General features: G+C 49.0%; 2 protein-coding genes across 2 annotated transcripts in view; one reads left to right on the top strand and one right to left on the bottom strand.

Moving 5' to 3' along the window:
• Nucleotides 1–15,372, top strand: part of MTBP (MDM2 binding protein) — a 321,748-nt gene that overhangs the window by 124,327 nt on the left and 182,049 nt on the right. The gene's annotated exons all lie outside the window — the stretch shown is intronic.
• Nucleotides 1–15,372, bottom strand: part of SNTB1 (syntrophin beta 1) — a 167,012-nt gene that overhangs the window by 60,099 nt on the left and 91,541 nt on the right. Inside the window, 1 exon segment of the mRNA XM_032777235.2 lies at nucleotides 14,292–14,499. Coding sequence (XP_032633126.1) covers nucleotides 14,292–14,499 — 208 coding nt within the window.

Genomic DNA, 15,372 nt, shown 5'->3' on the forward strand with positions numbered 1-15,372 from the left:
CTTGCTTTATCTGGGGGTGGAACTACAGACAAACATAGAGAATATCTTAGACCAGAAGACTGTGAATAGCAGCTGCATACAATAAATAATACCCAATCTCTTCATGCACTGAGAGACTTGTGCTAACTGCTAGCAGAAAGAAAATCACTGGCCATCTCCATCCAGTGCAAACCTAGCAACAGGGACACATGCAAGACTGGATTATTGCAACTAGGGCAATAGTTCCACCAGGGCTGAACTAAGAGGTCTTCCAAAAGCTGTAACTATTGGCTGTATGCAAAGGCCACTACTCTAAGCAGACCTGGCTGGCATGAGTACATCACACCAGGGTCTTATCCAGTCAAATTCTGGGACTTCAACAAGTAGTTCATCTTACTTAAAGCTCTAAATAGGCAAGAACTCCTTTACTCTAGGAACCATCTCTCTCTAAGGTTATAGCATGCTTGCTATGCCCTGCTGAAAGAGTCTATGTTTTACCTTAAAAAAAAAAACAATGAGGAGTCCTTGTGGCACTTTAGAGAGACTAACAAATTTATTTGGGCATAAGCTTTCGTGGGCTAGAACCCACTTCATCAGATGCATGGAGTGGGAAATACAGGAGCAGATATAAATACATGAAAAGATGTGAGTTGCCTTACCAAGTGTGAGGTCAGTCTAACGAGACAATTCAATTACAGCAGGATACCAAGGGAGAAAAAATAACTTTGAAGTGGTAATGAGAGTGGCCCATTTCAGACAGTTGACAAGGTGGTGTGGGTAACCATTGGGGGAAATTAGATTGGGGAAATTAGGTTTAGGTTTTGTAATGGATCCAACCCCCACTCCCCCAAGGGTCTTTAGTCAGGGGGGGGGGAGGGGGGGGGGGGGGGGGGGAGGGGGGGGCGGAGGAGGGGGGGGGGGGAGGGGGGGGGGTAGGGGTGGAGGGGGAGGGGGGGGGCGGGGGGAAGGGGGGGACGGGGGGGGGGGGAAAAAAGGGGGGGGGGGGGGGGGGGAGGGTGGACCTAATCGGTGGATGGTCCAGTTTGCAAATTAATTCCAGTTCTGCAGTTTCACATTGGAGTCTGTTTTTGAAATTTTTTGTTGAAGAATTGCCACTTTTAGGTCTGTTATTGAGGGACCAGGGAGACTGAAGTGTTCTCCTACTGGTTTTTGAATGTTATGATTCCTGATGTCAGATTTGTGTCCATTTATTCTTTTGCATAGAGACTGTCCGGTTTGACCAATGTACATGGGAGAGGGGCATTGCTGGCACATGATGGCATATATCACATTGGTAGATGTGCAGCTGAATGTGTGGCTGATGTGGTTAGGTCTTATGATGGTGTTTCTTGAATAGATATGCGGACAACGTTGGCACCAGGGTTCGTTGCAGGGTTTGGTTCCTGGGTTGCTGTTTTTGTTGTGTGGTGTGTAATTGCTGGTGAGTATTTGCTTCAGGTTAAGGGGCTGTCTGTAAGTGAGGACTGTTCCCCAAAGTCTGTGAGAGTGAGGGATTGTCCTTCAGGATAGGTTGTAGATCCTTGATGATGCACTGGAGAGGTTTTAGTCGGGGGCTGTAGGTGACGGCTAGTGGCGTTCTGTTACTTTCTTTGTGGGGCCTGTCTTGTAATAGGTGACTTCTGGGTACCTTTCTGGCTCTCTCAATCTGTTTTTGTTCACTTCACCAGGTAGATGTTGTAGTTTTAAGAATGCTTGAGAGATCCTGTAGGTGTTTGTCTCTGTCTGAGGGATCAGAGCAAATGTGGCTGTATTTTACAGCTTGGCTGTAGACAATGGATCATGTGATGTGGTCTGGATGAAAGTTGGAGGCAGGTAGTTAAGTATAGTGATCAGTAGGTTTCCAGGATAGGGTGGTGTTTATGTGACCATCACTAATTATCAGTGTAGTGTCTAGGAAGTTGACCTCTTGTGTGGACTGGTCCAAGCTGAGGTTGATAGTGGAATGGAAATTGTTGAAACCTTGGTGGAATTGGTTACCTTGTGGTGGTAGGGGAAACAGCATTCTGAGTGGAGGAATCACAATTATGGATGTGACAGATATCATAATATCCTGGATAAACCTTATGGAATTAAGTTTTAATGGAGGAAACCATTATAATAAAAATGCAAAAGGCGGTGTACTATTGTGGGATTGTACAGAATTTCTTTAAGAGGAAGGCAGGATTAACACAATCTCTGGAGCATATTAGGAACGTCAAAGACTTTTGGGCGACACTACATGTGAAGTGGATTTCCTAGGACATACTTGGGGATGACAGGAATACAAATGATGCACTTCAAATCCATCCTTTTGAAGCTACACTTTGAGCAGAGACCTACTGTCTGACTGATTACCTATTCCGTTTCTTTAAGAAGCCAAACTGCATAAATTTGTGACTGACAGAGTCATGGATTGTTCTTGTTCGGAGCAAAGGGTTTGATGAACTTGAAACTGCAAGAAAACTCCTGGGTGGGAGTTGAAGGACTGCTGGGAACTGTTCAGCCTCGAAATACCCCACTTAGAAGGGAGCGAAACACAGGTCTCCACACAAAAGACAACTAGGGAGCCAAAAACTTAGAGTGGGTGCCTTGCTGGACAACAGAGAGGGGAAAGAGGTGCAGTTGCCCTGAAATATAACAATGGCACAGTCTTCTGCATAACAAACTGAGCTCAAATCTCACCAGCCTCTGAACACCTTGTAAGACACACCTGTCTAAACAATCACTTCCCCAAATACCCATCAGGTAATGACACCTGATGCAGAAAGAATCAAAGACAGCTCCTTTCACAGTGGTGATGAGCCCCATCAAAATGCCTGAAAATAAATAACTAATTTCAGTTCTGAACATGAGCTTAAAAGCACAGCTATCAAGACAGGCAAAGTCAGAAGTATGGACACCTGGGGGAAAAAACAGGGGTGCGTATTTTAATGCCATTGAAATACAATGGACACAGAGCTCTGGTAGAGGAACAACATGGAAATATGGCAATGACATTACTAAAAGTGTCTCTCTAACATAAACACATTTAGTATGTGTGTAAAAGTCCCCTCCCACCCCTCAAGGTAGGAATTTCTTTTATGTATCATTCTGCCACTAAAAGGCTCTCAAAAAGGGGCATGAAAAAGGAGAGGAACTGTAAGGGAGAGGAACATCACCATACCCTCCTGCCCACTAGCCTTGCTAATCCCATGAGTCTGATTGATTAAAGATATAAATGAGAGGGTAGAAACTTACATACTGGGTAATGTATACACTTCCTTACAAGCTGATACTTGATATTGGCATTAGCACCAGAAAAGCATTAAGAATGTCTGACTAATAAATCCTTAAGTCAACTTAGTATGTTTCAGAAGCCATTCTCCCAATATGGTCAAGTTCAGAAAAAATTGGGATGGGCACCTCTGTAACCACTGTGTCTGGCAGCTTTTCTCCCAACAGCTTGGTTTCTGCAGTGAGTGACTTTAGTTCCTAAATGTGTCCCATAATTCTTTGCAGCAGTGTCTCAAAAGATCAGCTATATCTGTTAAAGTGCACCTAAGACCCCCACCACACAGCGCTGAGCAGAGACATGCCTTTGGAGTAGAAAATTCATGCCAGAGATGAAAGATTCAGGGTTTGCTTTCTGATAAGTGGCCACAGAATTCTGGCAGTGTACAATTAGATGTAGCATCCTAGGTGTCCACCCACTTGTTTTAACATTGCCCCACCTAAGCCAGGATTTATAATGCCTCTATTATTTACAGTAAAAGAAAGGTTCAAGTTGAAAGCTAAATTCCATGCACAGACATGAAATACTCTAGTGCAAGTGGACAACAACCCGAGCAATCGCATTGGAATTTCAGTGGGATTATATCTTACATCCCTACAGGAAAAATCATCATTATTAATGTCATAGGGAATGCTAACCACAATATGAGGATTTCTTACAAATTATAAAGTGGTGTAATAAATGCTCTCAATGGTTATAGGCTAAGATTCTTTCCTAAAAAGAGCTCAGATTTCTTCCCACAATGGTCCACAGAAAAGTTACAAACTCTGTCACAAAAGTATGGAAAGCAGAAAAAACCCCACGGAGATGAGTCAAGTACACACAATGTAACTAATGGGATTGTGATAAATAAAGTGGGGGGACAGCTCCCTTTGATGGACACCCAGCCAGCCAGTTAGCTGAAAATCCCTCTTGGTGGCTGTTCTTTACTTGCTTTACCTGCGAAGGGTTAAACAGTCCCCTAGGTAAAGAAAAAAAAAGTGAGCCCCTGACCAAAAGAACCAATGGGAAGGTAGAACTTTTTTAAATTGGGAAAGAAACTTTGCCTTTGTCTGTTGTTCTCTGGGCCGGAGGGACAGAGCAGCAATGCTGTAAGCAGCTTTAAGCCAGGTATGATCATAAATCATCAGATCACACCTAGAACTACTTATCTGAACTCCAAATATGTAAGTAAATCAGAATGTTTAGCTAGACGGGATTAAGGTTATTTCTTTTATTTCTTATTGGCTTGTGAACTCCTCTGTGCTAACCCCAGATGTTTTTGATTGCTTGTAACCTTTAAGCTGAACCCCTAAGAAGGCTAGTTTGGGTGCTTGATTTTTGGAATTGCTCTTTTAAAATCTAGCAAAAGCTTAAGTTCTAAATGTATTTTCTTTCTTTTTGTTTTTAATAAAATGTACCTTTTTTTTAAGAATAGGATTAGATTTTTGGTGTCCTAAGAAGTTTGTGCATGTTGTTTAATTAGCAGGCAGCCACAGCTAATTTCCTTTATTTTCTTTCTCAGCTATTCCCCGGGAGGAGGGGCGTGAAAGGGCATGAGGGTACTCCACAGGGAGGAATTCCCAAGTGCGTCTTCCTGGGTTCAAAGCATTTTTTGGGTTTTTTCTGCATCTGCGTGGTGGCAGCATTTACCAAGCCAAGGTCAGAGAAAAGCTGTAACCTTGGGAGGTTAATATAAACCTGGAGTGGCAAGTATTAATTTTTAAAATCCTTGTGGGCCCCACTTGTGCACTCAAAGTGAGAGAGTGGGGATTCAGCCTTGACGGGGCTTCATTCGACCATGTGGGAACACCATGTTGTGCTTTCCCCACCTATGGACTAGTGGCAATTTAAACAGAGAGGGGATTCCCTTTCATGAGAGGGCAGACAGTACTGCTGCTGGCCTCTGCAAGACACTTTAACCAGCTGGAGAAAGCTTTTAAGTTCTGACCAGGGCTCCATAGGAGTAATTCTGCCAGAGAGGGCACCCAGGGAATGTGCTGAATTCAGCAACCTGTTCAAATTGGGGGAGGGATAGCTCAGTGGTTTGAGCATTGGCCTGCTGAACCCAGGGTTGTGAGTTCAGTCTTTGAGAGAGCCACTTAGGGATCTAGGGCAAAATCAGTATTTGGTCCTGCTAGTGAAGGCAGAGGGCTGGACTCAATGACCTTTCAAGGTCCCTTCCAGCTCTATGAGAGAGATATATATATATCTCTCAATTATAATGTACCATGACTGCTCCCATTTTCTGGGTTGCACCAACCAACTCCTGGCTGGGACTGTAGGAAGCTTGCACCATGGTGCCTCACCCTACAAGTCAGATTTCTACAACCTGGGACCTGCAGCTTGCATCCCAGTGACAAAATAAAACCAAGCTGAATTACTTTATATTATACATACCCTTTATTTCCCCTTCAAAATGGGCTCCCACAATAAAGCGGTTAGGAGATTTTTGACTTCTCATCATTACTACTGTACACAGCTGAGTGGATAGGTTGGTGTGAAAACATGTTTACTTTTTAAAGACAACACCTCTTAATATCTTTCAATGCTAATTCTTCACCGTAGCTATTCTAACGGTACAGAAATTAGTACACACAGCCAAATCCTGGCTCTGTTAAAGTCAATGCACATTTTGCCATTTTGGTGCTGGTCCACAATTAATACTAAAATTTGATGCAAGATTTTGAGCCACGTGCAGGGGCTCACTGCAGGCACACCTCCTTGTGGTTAGAGCTTGGAAATAGTTCTTGCCCCATCTGGCACGCCCTTCCATCTGCTACTCATGCTGACCTCTCTCTGTGACTCAGGGTGCTCTCTCTTCATGACTTGGCCTGCTGGCCAAGGTCACTAGATAGACCCCTCCCTTGCAGGGCAAGAAAGGTTCCACCAGACAAGCTGTCCATATGCTGTCTCAGGCAGTCTTCTGTTCCAACTCCAGGCCCTGTGCCACTTGGCCAGTGGCTAATAAGAGAAAAAATGGTTACCCGCCTTTTAGTAACTGTTGTTCTTCGAGATGTGTTGTTCATGTCCATTCAAAGTAGGTTGCATGCGCCACGTGCACACCAGCCAGAAGATTTTCCCCTAGCAGCGTCCGTAGGGTCGGCCCTGGTGCCCCCTGGAGTGGCGCCACTATGGCTCCCTATAAAGGGGCCCGCCGACCCTCCACCCCCTCAGTTCCTTCTTGCCGGCACTCCAACAGAGGGGCAGGAGGGTGGGTATTGGAATGGACATGAACAACACACCTCGAAGAACAACAGTTACTAAAAAGGTGGGTAACCATTTTTTCTTCTTCGAGTGGCTGTTCATGTCCATTCAAAGTAGGTGGCTCACAAGCCTAACCTTAGGTGGCGGGGTTGGAGATCACTGCTGACTGGAGTACTGCACGACCGAAGGCTGCATCATCCCTAGTCTGGTGCGTGATGGTTTAGTGAGACGAGAACATGTGGATGGAGGACCATGTGGCCTCTCTACAAATCTCCTGAGTCGGGATCTGAGCCAGGAATGCCACAGAGGAGGCCTGCGCCCTAGTAGAGTGGGCCGTGACCGGAGGGACGGGGTCTTAGCTATGTGGTAGCATTCCTGGCTGCAGGTCGCGATCCACGAAGAGAATCGCTGAGAGGAGACCGGGAGCCCCTTCATCCTATCCACCACTGCGATGAAGAGCTGAGTTAAGCATCTGAACGGCTTGGTACACTCGATGTAAAAAGCCACGGCCCTGCGAACATCCAGGGAATGTAACCTCTGCTCCTCATTGGAAGAGTGTGGTTTCGGATAAAACACCGGGAGAAAAATACCTTGACCCATGTGGAACTGTGAGACGACCTTGGGTAGGAAAGCCAGGTGAGGTCTAAGTTGGACCTTGTCCTTACAGAAGACAGCGTACAGGGGCTCAGATGTTAACGCAATGAGCTCCGACACCCACCTGGCCGAGGTGATTGCCACCAGGAAGACGGTCTTATACGACAAGTACAACAGGGAGCATGAGGCCAGAGGCTCAAAGGGAGGTCCCGAGAAGGTGGAGATGACCAGATTCAGGTCCCAAGCAGGGGCCGGCTGATGAACATGCGGAAATAGCTTGTCCATACCTTTGAGGAAACACCCGACCAGTGGATTCGCAAACACTGAGGTATCCCCCTCTCCCAGATGGAAAGCTGAGATGGCCGCCAAGTGAACACGAATAGAGGAGAGGGAGAGGCCCAATTGTCTGAGGTGGAGCAAATAGTCTAGGACAATGGGGATTGGGACCCCCAGAGGATTGTGATCTCGCTGACCTGACCATATGGAGAAACGCTTCCATTTGGCCAGGTAGGTGGCCCTAGTTGACGGTTTCCTACTACCGAGCAGCACTTGTCTGACCTGCTGGGAGCACTGCATCTCCACTGGGTTCAGCCATGGAGCATCCACGCTGTGAGGTGAAGGGACTCCAGGTTCGGGTGGCGGAGGGAGCCCCAGTCCTGCGTGATCAGGTCCAGGAGCAAGGGCAGTGTCAGGGGCACCTGAACAGACATGTGCAGGAGTGACATGTACCAATGTTGGCGCGGCCACGCTGGAGCTATCAGAATTACCCATGCATGGTCTCTGCGAATCTTCAAAATCACCCCGTGTATCAGAGGGATCGGAGGAAAGGTGTAGAGCAGACCGACCGCCCAAGACTGTAGGAAGGCATCCGAAAGAGACCCCTGACTGCAGCCCAGAAGGGAGCAGAACCGTCGGCACTTTCTGTTTTCCCTCAAGGCAAACGGGTCTAACCGGGGAAAGCCAAACAGCTGGAAAATTGAGCGTACCACGTCCCATTGGAGGGACCGCTCGTGACCCCGGAACGAGCACCTGACAATGTCTGCCAAACCATTTTGCTCCCCCGGAAGGTAGAACGCCGTCAGGTGGGTGGCATTGTGGACATAGATATCCCACAGCGTGAGGGCTTCCCTGCAAAGGGGAGAGGAGTGTGCACCCCCCTGTTTGTTGATATAAAAGACTGCCGACGTATTGTCCGAGAGGACTGAAACACATTTGCTGGCCAGGTGGGACCAGAAGGTCAAACACGCCAGGTAAACCGCTCTCAGCTCCCTGACACTGATATGCAACTCGAGGTCCTCCGGCAACCACAAGCCCTGCGTCCTGAGGTGTCCCAGGTGCACTCTCCAACCCCGATCCGAGGCATCTGTTATCAGGGAGAGGGAGGGTTGAGGGGCGGTGAAGGAGACACCCATGCACACTTTCTGCGGGTCGAGCCACCACCTCAGCGAGCTTAGCACCAAGTGGGGAATGGACACCACTGAGTACAAGGGATCCCTGGCCGGGCGATATACAGTCACTAACCAGGATTGCAGCGGGCGAAGCCGGGGTCTGGCATGGTTTACCACATAGGTGCACGCCACCATGTGACCCAACAGCCGGAGGCAAACTCACGCTGTGGTAATCGGGGTGCGGTGCAGTCCGAGGATGAGCTCGGAAATCGCACGGAACCTGGATTCTGGCAGGTACGCTCTGGCGCGAGTGGAGTCCAGAACTGCTCCTATGAACTCCATTCGTTGCGTTGGAGACAGGGTGGACTTGGCTTCATTCAAGAGGAGGCCAAGATTGAGAAAGGTCCACCTGATGAACGACACCTGGGTCTTCACCTGCTCCTTGGAGCAGCCCTTTATGAGCCAGTCATCCAGGTAGGGGAATACCTGGATGCCCCGCCTGCACAGGAACGCCGCCACAACTGCCATGCACTTCGTGAAGACCCTTGGAGCAGCTGACAGGCCGAATGGGAGCACCGTGAACTGCAGATGGGCATCAGCCACCACAAACCTGAGGTACCGACGGTGTCGGGGAATTATGGCAATGTGGAAATAAGCGTCCATTAAGTCGAGGGCGGCATACCAATCTCCTGGATCCAGGGAGGGAATAATCGAGGACAGAGAGACCATGTGGAACTTGAGCTTTCGTACAAACTTGTTCAGCCACTGCAAGTCTAGGATGGGTCTCATGCCCCCTTTCGCCTTCGGTATTAGAAAATACCGGGAGTAGAAGCCTTTGGCCCATAGCTCCCGAGGGACTTCCTCCACTGCCCCTACCTCCATGAGGGACTTCACTTCTTGACTTAGACGTTGCTCGTGAGATGGGAACCTGCAGAGGGACGGGGAGGGGGGAGAACTGGATAGAATATCCCCTCTCTACCGTGCGGAGCACCCAGCTGTCTGACGTGATTCGGGAGCAGGCACGGTAGAAGGGGGACAGACGTGACCCAAAGGTAGGAGTAGAAAGATCCAGAGTCTCGATAAGTAGGTCACCCTAGACCGTACCATCAAATAGGGGGTCTAGGCCCCAGTGGTGGTCTCGATTGACCGGACACCTGGCTGGAGGGGTTGCGTTGGTGATGCCTCCTGCCATTTCTGTCCCACCTGTGCCCCAGCTCCTGGCGAGTCTGAGACTGGTAGGGGCGTGGGGCCATCTGCGGCCTAAACTGCCTGCGCTGGGTCGCAGGGGTATGCAAGCCCAGTGAGCAAAGCATGGCTCGCGAGTCCTTTAGGCTATGCATATGCTTGTCCATCTTTTCTGAAAACAACATCTGCCCCTCGAAAAAAAGGTCTTGAATGGTCTGCTGGACCTCATAGGACAGGCCTGAGACCTGGAGCCAGGCTCCCCGCTGCATGACCAGACCCGTGGCCAGGGTGCGCGAGACTGAGTCCGCCACATCTAGGGCAGCCTGGAGAGAGGCTCGGGAGATCAGCTTCCCCTCCTCCACCAGGGCCGAAAACTCTGACCTCGAGTCCTGGGGAAGGAGCTCCGTAAACTTCGACATTGCTGAACACGTGTTATGACCATATCGGCTTACAATTGCCTGTTGGTTGGCAATACGGAGTTGTAGGCCTGCCGTAGAGAACCCTTTTCTACCAAAGAGGTTGAGTCTTTTGGCGTCCCGGCTCTTTGGTGTTAACCCCTGAAACCCTTGACGCTCCCGTTGGTTGGCCGCATCCACCACCAGGGAGTCCGGAGGGGAGGTGGGTGTACAAGTGTTCGTGCCCTTTAGAGGGGATGAAATAGCGCCGCTCTGTTCTCTTGGCAGTAGGGGCCAGTGAGGCTAGCATTTCCCATAAGGTGCAGGACGTATCTGCTATGGTCTTTATCAGTGGGAGAGCCACCCTGGATGCCCCTGAGGGAGCCAGGATGTCTACTACAGGGACCGCGTCCACCTCGATTTCCTCAGCTTGGATTGCGAGGCTCTGAGCTGCTCGCTGGAGCAGTCGTTGGAGGATTCGAGTGTGCTTCAGGGCCGGTGCCACAGCTGTGCCCGAGACCGCTTCATCTGGGGAGGAAGACAAGGAAATTACATGGAACGGCCCTTCCTCTGGTGCGTGCAGTCCTTCGGGGTCCTGCGGCACACGGTACTGTGGTTGCGGGGCCAATTCTGATTCTAAATGTGGCACCCCGACTGGTATTGGGGTCGCCAGCGAGCAGCTTGGCGTATCGGGCAGTGCCTGCTGAGCCCGAACTGTAGCCACTGCCAGTGCCGCTGCCCGGCTAGGGGGTGCTGAACTTGGATATGGCACACCCCTGCCCGGCGACGGTGCCGGTGGAGGAGGCAGCTGCACCGGGGCCACCGATGCCGAGGAGACTGAGGCCGACCTTGATTGAGGACCAAACGTCTGGCCTACCGACTGGTGGTAGGCCCAGGGAGTCCAAAATGGCCACTGTGAGGGCGGATGCCATTGCTACTGCCACTATGGGTAACGCTGGTGGCTCGCCCCTGAAACTGATCTCCTGCTCCGCAACCGGCTGGAGCGGTAGGAGTCTGCCTCTGAGTCTGAAGTCTCTGAGTACGAGGACCTGGAAGGAGCAGCACCCAGTGCCATTGGAGAGCGGTGCTGAGGCGGCGGAGAGCCTCTTATCTGGTCCAGTGCCACCTTAGCGGCGTGGTGCGGGGAGGGAGGCGACAGCATGGCCGACTTGCCCCTCGATTGTACTGGGGGACGGGCTGTGGTAGGCAACTCCTTACAGTGCAGGGAGGCCGGCGCCGGGAATCTCATCAAGTCTGAGGCCACCTCGAATGCCTCCGGTGTCGAAGGGAGGCGCAAGTCTCCGCTGACGTCCAGGGATCTAGGCCAGTCCAGACTCGACTGCCCTCTCTGTGGTGTGGGAATCGACGGAGCAGCCGAGGGCTGTAGCCCAGCCTGTCCGCTTGCACCCGCGGAGGGCGTCGGCCTCGGGTCCTGGTGGGGTGACCGTTCCCTCACCGGCTTTCTCTTCTTAGCGGGCACCAGCAATGGTGAGCGGTGCCGCACTGAGGCCAACTTCCTATGGCCCGACTCTGTCCGGTGCCGGGTTTTAGACGACTTGGGCTGGGCCCTAAGTCCAGATGCCAGTGCCGGGGCGCTCCACACTGAGGAAGATGTACTAGGTACCGCCTCGACCAGTTCCAGGTCCGAGGGTGGCTGCAGGGCAGCCTCCATCAGGAGGACTCTAAGTCTTTGAGTTCTGTCTTTGAGAGTTCTCAGGCGGAAGCCTCTGCAGATAGAGCACCGGTCCTTTTGGTGGCTCTCTCCGAGGCACCTCAAACAAGCAGAGTGCAGGTCACTCTTGGGCATGAATTTCCCACAGTCCTTGCAGAGTTTAAACCCAGGGGACCTGGGCATGCCCCAGCGAGCGATGAAAACTTGGGGGGGGGATCCCCCAACTACCAAGAACTATATACAATGACTTAAGTAAACTAACTATAACATAACTATATACACAGAATATACACAAGGATAGGACATTGCTAACTTGCTATGCGCAAGAGACGTTTCAGCTAGCCATCACCGGTGGTAAGAAGGAACTGAGGAGGTGGAGGGTCGGCGGACCCCTTTATAGGGCGCCGTAGTGGTGCCACTCCAGGGGGTGCCAGGGCCGACCCTACGGACACTGCTAGGGGAAAATCTTCTGGCTGGCATGCACGCGGCGCGCGCACACCTACTTTGAATGGACATGAACAACCACTCGAAGAACCTGGGCTCATCTGCTACTCTGGGTTCCAACCCAGGGACCTGATGACTAGCAACCTCTGTCTGCTCAATCTCAGACCCTGTTGCTGTTTCCACCCAGGCTCCTTCGTTCCCCACCTCTCTATCTCCTTGCCTATCTCTGGGTATACCCCTGGAGCTTCTTCTGCTCTCTGTGGCTACTTCACTCCTCTAGGTCTCTCGTAAGTTTCCCAAATCCAGGGAAGGACCCCACAGCTTACTCTCCTCCTTGTCCCCGGTCAAGTTCCTTTACCTCTGGTAAGTGACTGCAGACTCTTCCTGCTCTCATTTTCTGGCTCTCCCAGCTCCTCCCCCAGCTGGATTCCATCTACTGTTAGGCCCTATCAGTACCTGGCTCCCCTCAAGGTGCAGCATCTAAAGAATTTGCTGCTCCTTGCCCACATTAACCTGTCTAGAGCTTGTGGGGGGTGAACACCCCATCACAAGACAGGAAGAAAGCGAAGGGACCACATGTAATGCAGATTATACGGTGATTGTGAGGAAGAGGGCAGACGGCAGATGCTTATCCTTCTGAATGAGGAAACTCTGGGTTCAGTTTATAAATATATACACTCAGTAATAATTTTAATGAGAATAAGAACAAGCTGCATTTACACGGCACCTTTGATCCTGAAGGATTCACAAAAGGATTCAATGACAAGAGAAATCAATTGCCCACCAGTGGAAATGCAGCTCCCACTTTAGGGTGGAATATAGACGCTATTTTGTGCCAGTATCACTGCATAAAATGTCAGTGTATTTTCAGAATGTATGCTCATCTCTTCTTTATTTAAATGCTAGCACATCCACAGTGTGCTGTACTGCAGACCTGCTGTGCTGCTAAGGAACTGTTTGCAATTTCACAACTCTCCTTTATTTTAATCCTGCTTTGTGGTGATGCTGATCACAAACGCTTGAATAAGGAAAGGCATTCTGCAATGTATTCTGAGAACATGCAAAATATGATGCTTTAAAGTGACCTTTTAACCTGGTCATCTTTAACATGGATATTTACTTTAAGCCTATCGATATACCATTGCAAGGTGTGTAAATATTCTAATGCAGAACAGCTACATTCACCTAGGACTGGGAGATAGTCTCCTGCTCTGAAGAATACAGGCTGAGCATGTAGAGGTGCATGCCTTCAGAATGGAGCTACATACTCACAGATGAGAATAAAACTTTTCATGCCCAATAACTATTGGTGTTTTGCCTCTTCTTCGAGGAGATGATTTGGAAACAATGAGAAGCCAAACATATTCTGTGTTCAAAGAGCTTATAAAAATGAGTGGGGAAAATGGAGGCTGCCCTGATGACCCCAAAGCTGCCAACTGTAAATTTCAAAGTTAAAATTCATTAATGAGGTTCAGCAGTTTTAACAAAGGGCCCTATTCTATTATGGTGAAATTCAACCCAGAATTTTATGTGGTATATAGGCCTCAGGCTGGCTCTCTACAGGGTGAGCTTCACCTTAACATAAACAGCAGGGTTAACGATCACGGACTTTTAGTGGCTTTTCTAAGCTTGGATGGAGCTGGGAAAGGTATCTGAAAATTTTTGCATCCTTTGCCTCATTATGAAGCACATTAATACACCCACATGTGCTGCTGATGAAATCGTGTGTCTTTTTAAGGACACTGTAAAAATCTATAGCCCAGCACTGCTAGTGGAACCATCAGAGAACACAAACTATTAGAGTGTAAAGTAGATTTCTGGAGCTCTGGCACTGAAATAATGTTGGACCTGTTCCTGTGCATGCCTGGATTGTTTTCTCATTACACCAGTGGTTCTCAAACTGCGACCCACGAACCACCAAAGGTCTTCTTAATGTATGCAGCTTTTAACTTTTGAGAGCCAAGCATATGGGAGGCAGGCCCCTCAGAGAATCTGGTTACTAAATGGTCTGAAGAAGCAGAGTGTCTGGGAACCACTGAGTTAGATAAGATACAACAGGTCACAGCAGGCACAATCAGAGGCCTTCGTAAAAGCTAAATAAAAACAAATATCTGATTCAGCCTCTACTTCCAGACACACATACGGCTTTGAAATGAAAAAGAAAATATGTTCATTACCTTTTCTGCAAGCCAGCCTAGATGCCTAATCTCTCGACTTCCAGCGATCCCACTTTTACCCAGCTGGTCTTTCACCTCTGAAATCACCCTGGGAATAAGATCACTCACACTGGAGTGGATAGCATTGAACCAGGCCTGGGCTGTGGCTGAATCCTTACTCCTTAGAACCACAGTGTGCTTGGCATCGGGTGAATGGACTTCAAGAAGCCTAGAAAAACAGGAGGAAAAATATTACTTTCGCTCCCAAAAACTTGGGGTAATTAATTGACTAAATATACTACGCTGTTTTACAATAAAGCAACTGAGCTAAGAGGACATTGGCAAGGCCTTAAACTAAACTTACCTTTACTGTTGTTGAATTTAATAGCATTCACCTTAAGGATTTCAGCTCTGGTGAGGTTAGTAGTTGTTGCTCCTTTGAAATACTGATCCTTAAAGGTGACTTGCAGGGCAAGACCCTGTCTCATACTTGGAACTTCAGTGGGAGTTCCAAGAGCGGAGTGGCTAGGTTAGAAGGGACATCATTTGTTACTTAAAACATATGTTGTTGTTTTTCAGGTCCCATGAATTTCCAGCCTGCTGTGGATCACCATCTCCTGCCCGATGCGATGCCCCAGCAAGCATTATGCTGGTGACATGACACCCTCCATGAAACCCTGATGGAGACTAGAGTGTATCGATAAGGGTTAGGCAACTCCCTTCTTTTTCCAGTATTACAGATTTTTCTGCAATGATTAATACACCTGTTATAAACCCTACACAATAGTGCAACAAAGAAATAAAAATCCCACTACCTGATCCTATATAAGGTGACTTAAACAGAGTTTCACTGTGAGCTTGATGTCACCAACAAGCAGGAACCAGCAGGCCACGCTGATTCAGATTTCGTGGGAAGTAAAGTAAAAAATGTTCCGAATGCTCCCTTTAGACCCTGTTCACACAGAATGGGAATGTGTTAGCTATAACCATATCAAACAATGGTTCTTGCTAGCAGAGTCCTGTTACGGTTTCCCTGACTAGCATGGAGATGGGTACCTTTTCCTGAGAACCATGCCCCACAAACCATAATGTGGGTTGCCAC

The sequence above is a fragment of the Chelonoidis abingdonii genome, chromosome 2 (assembly GCF_003597395.2).
Source record: "Chelonoidis abingdonii isolate Lonesome George chromosome 2, CheloAbing_2.0, whole genome shotgun sequence".
NCBI lineage: Eukaryota > Metazoa > Chordata > Testudines > Testudinidae > Chelonoidis > Chelonoidis abingdonii.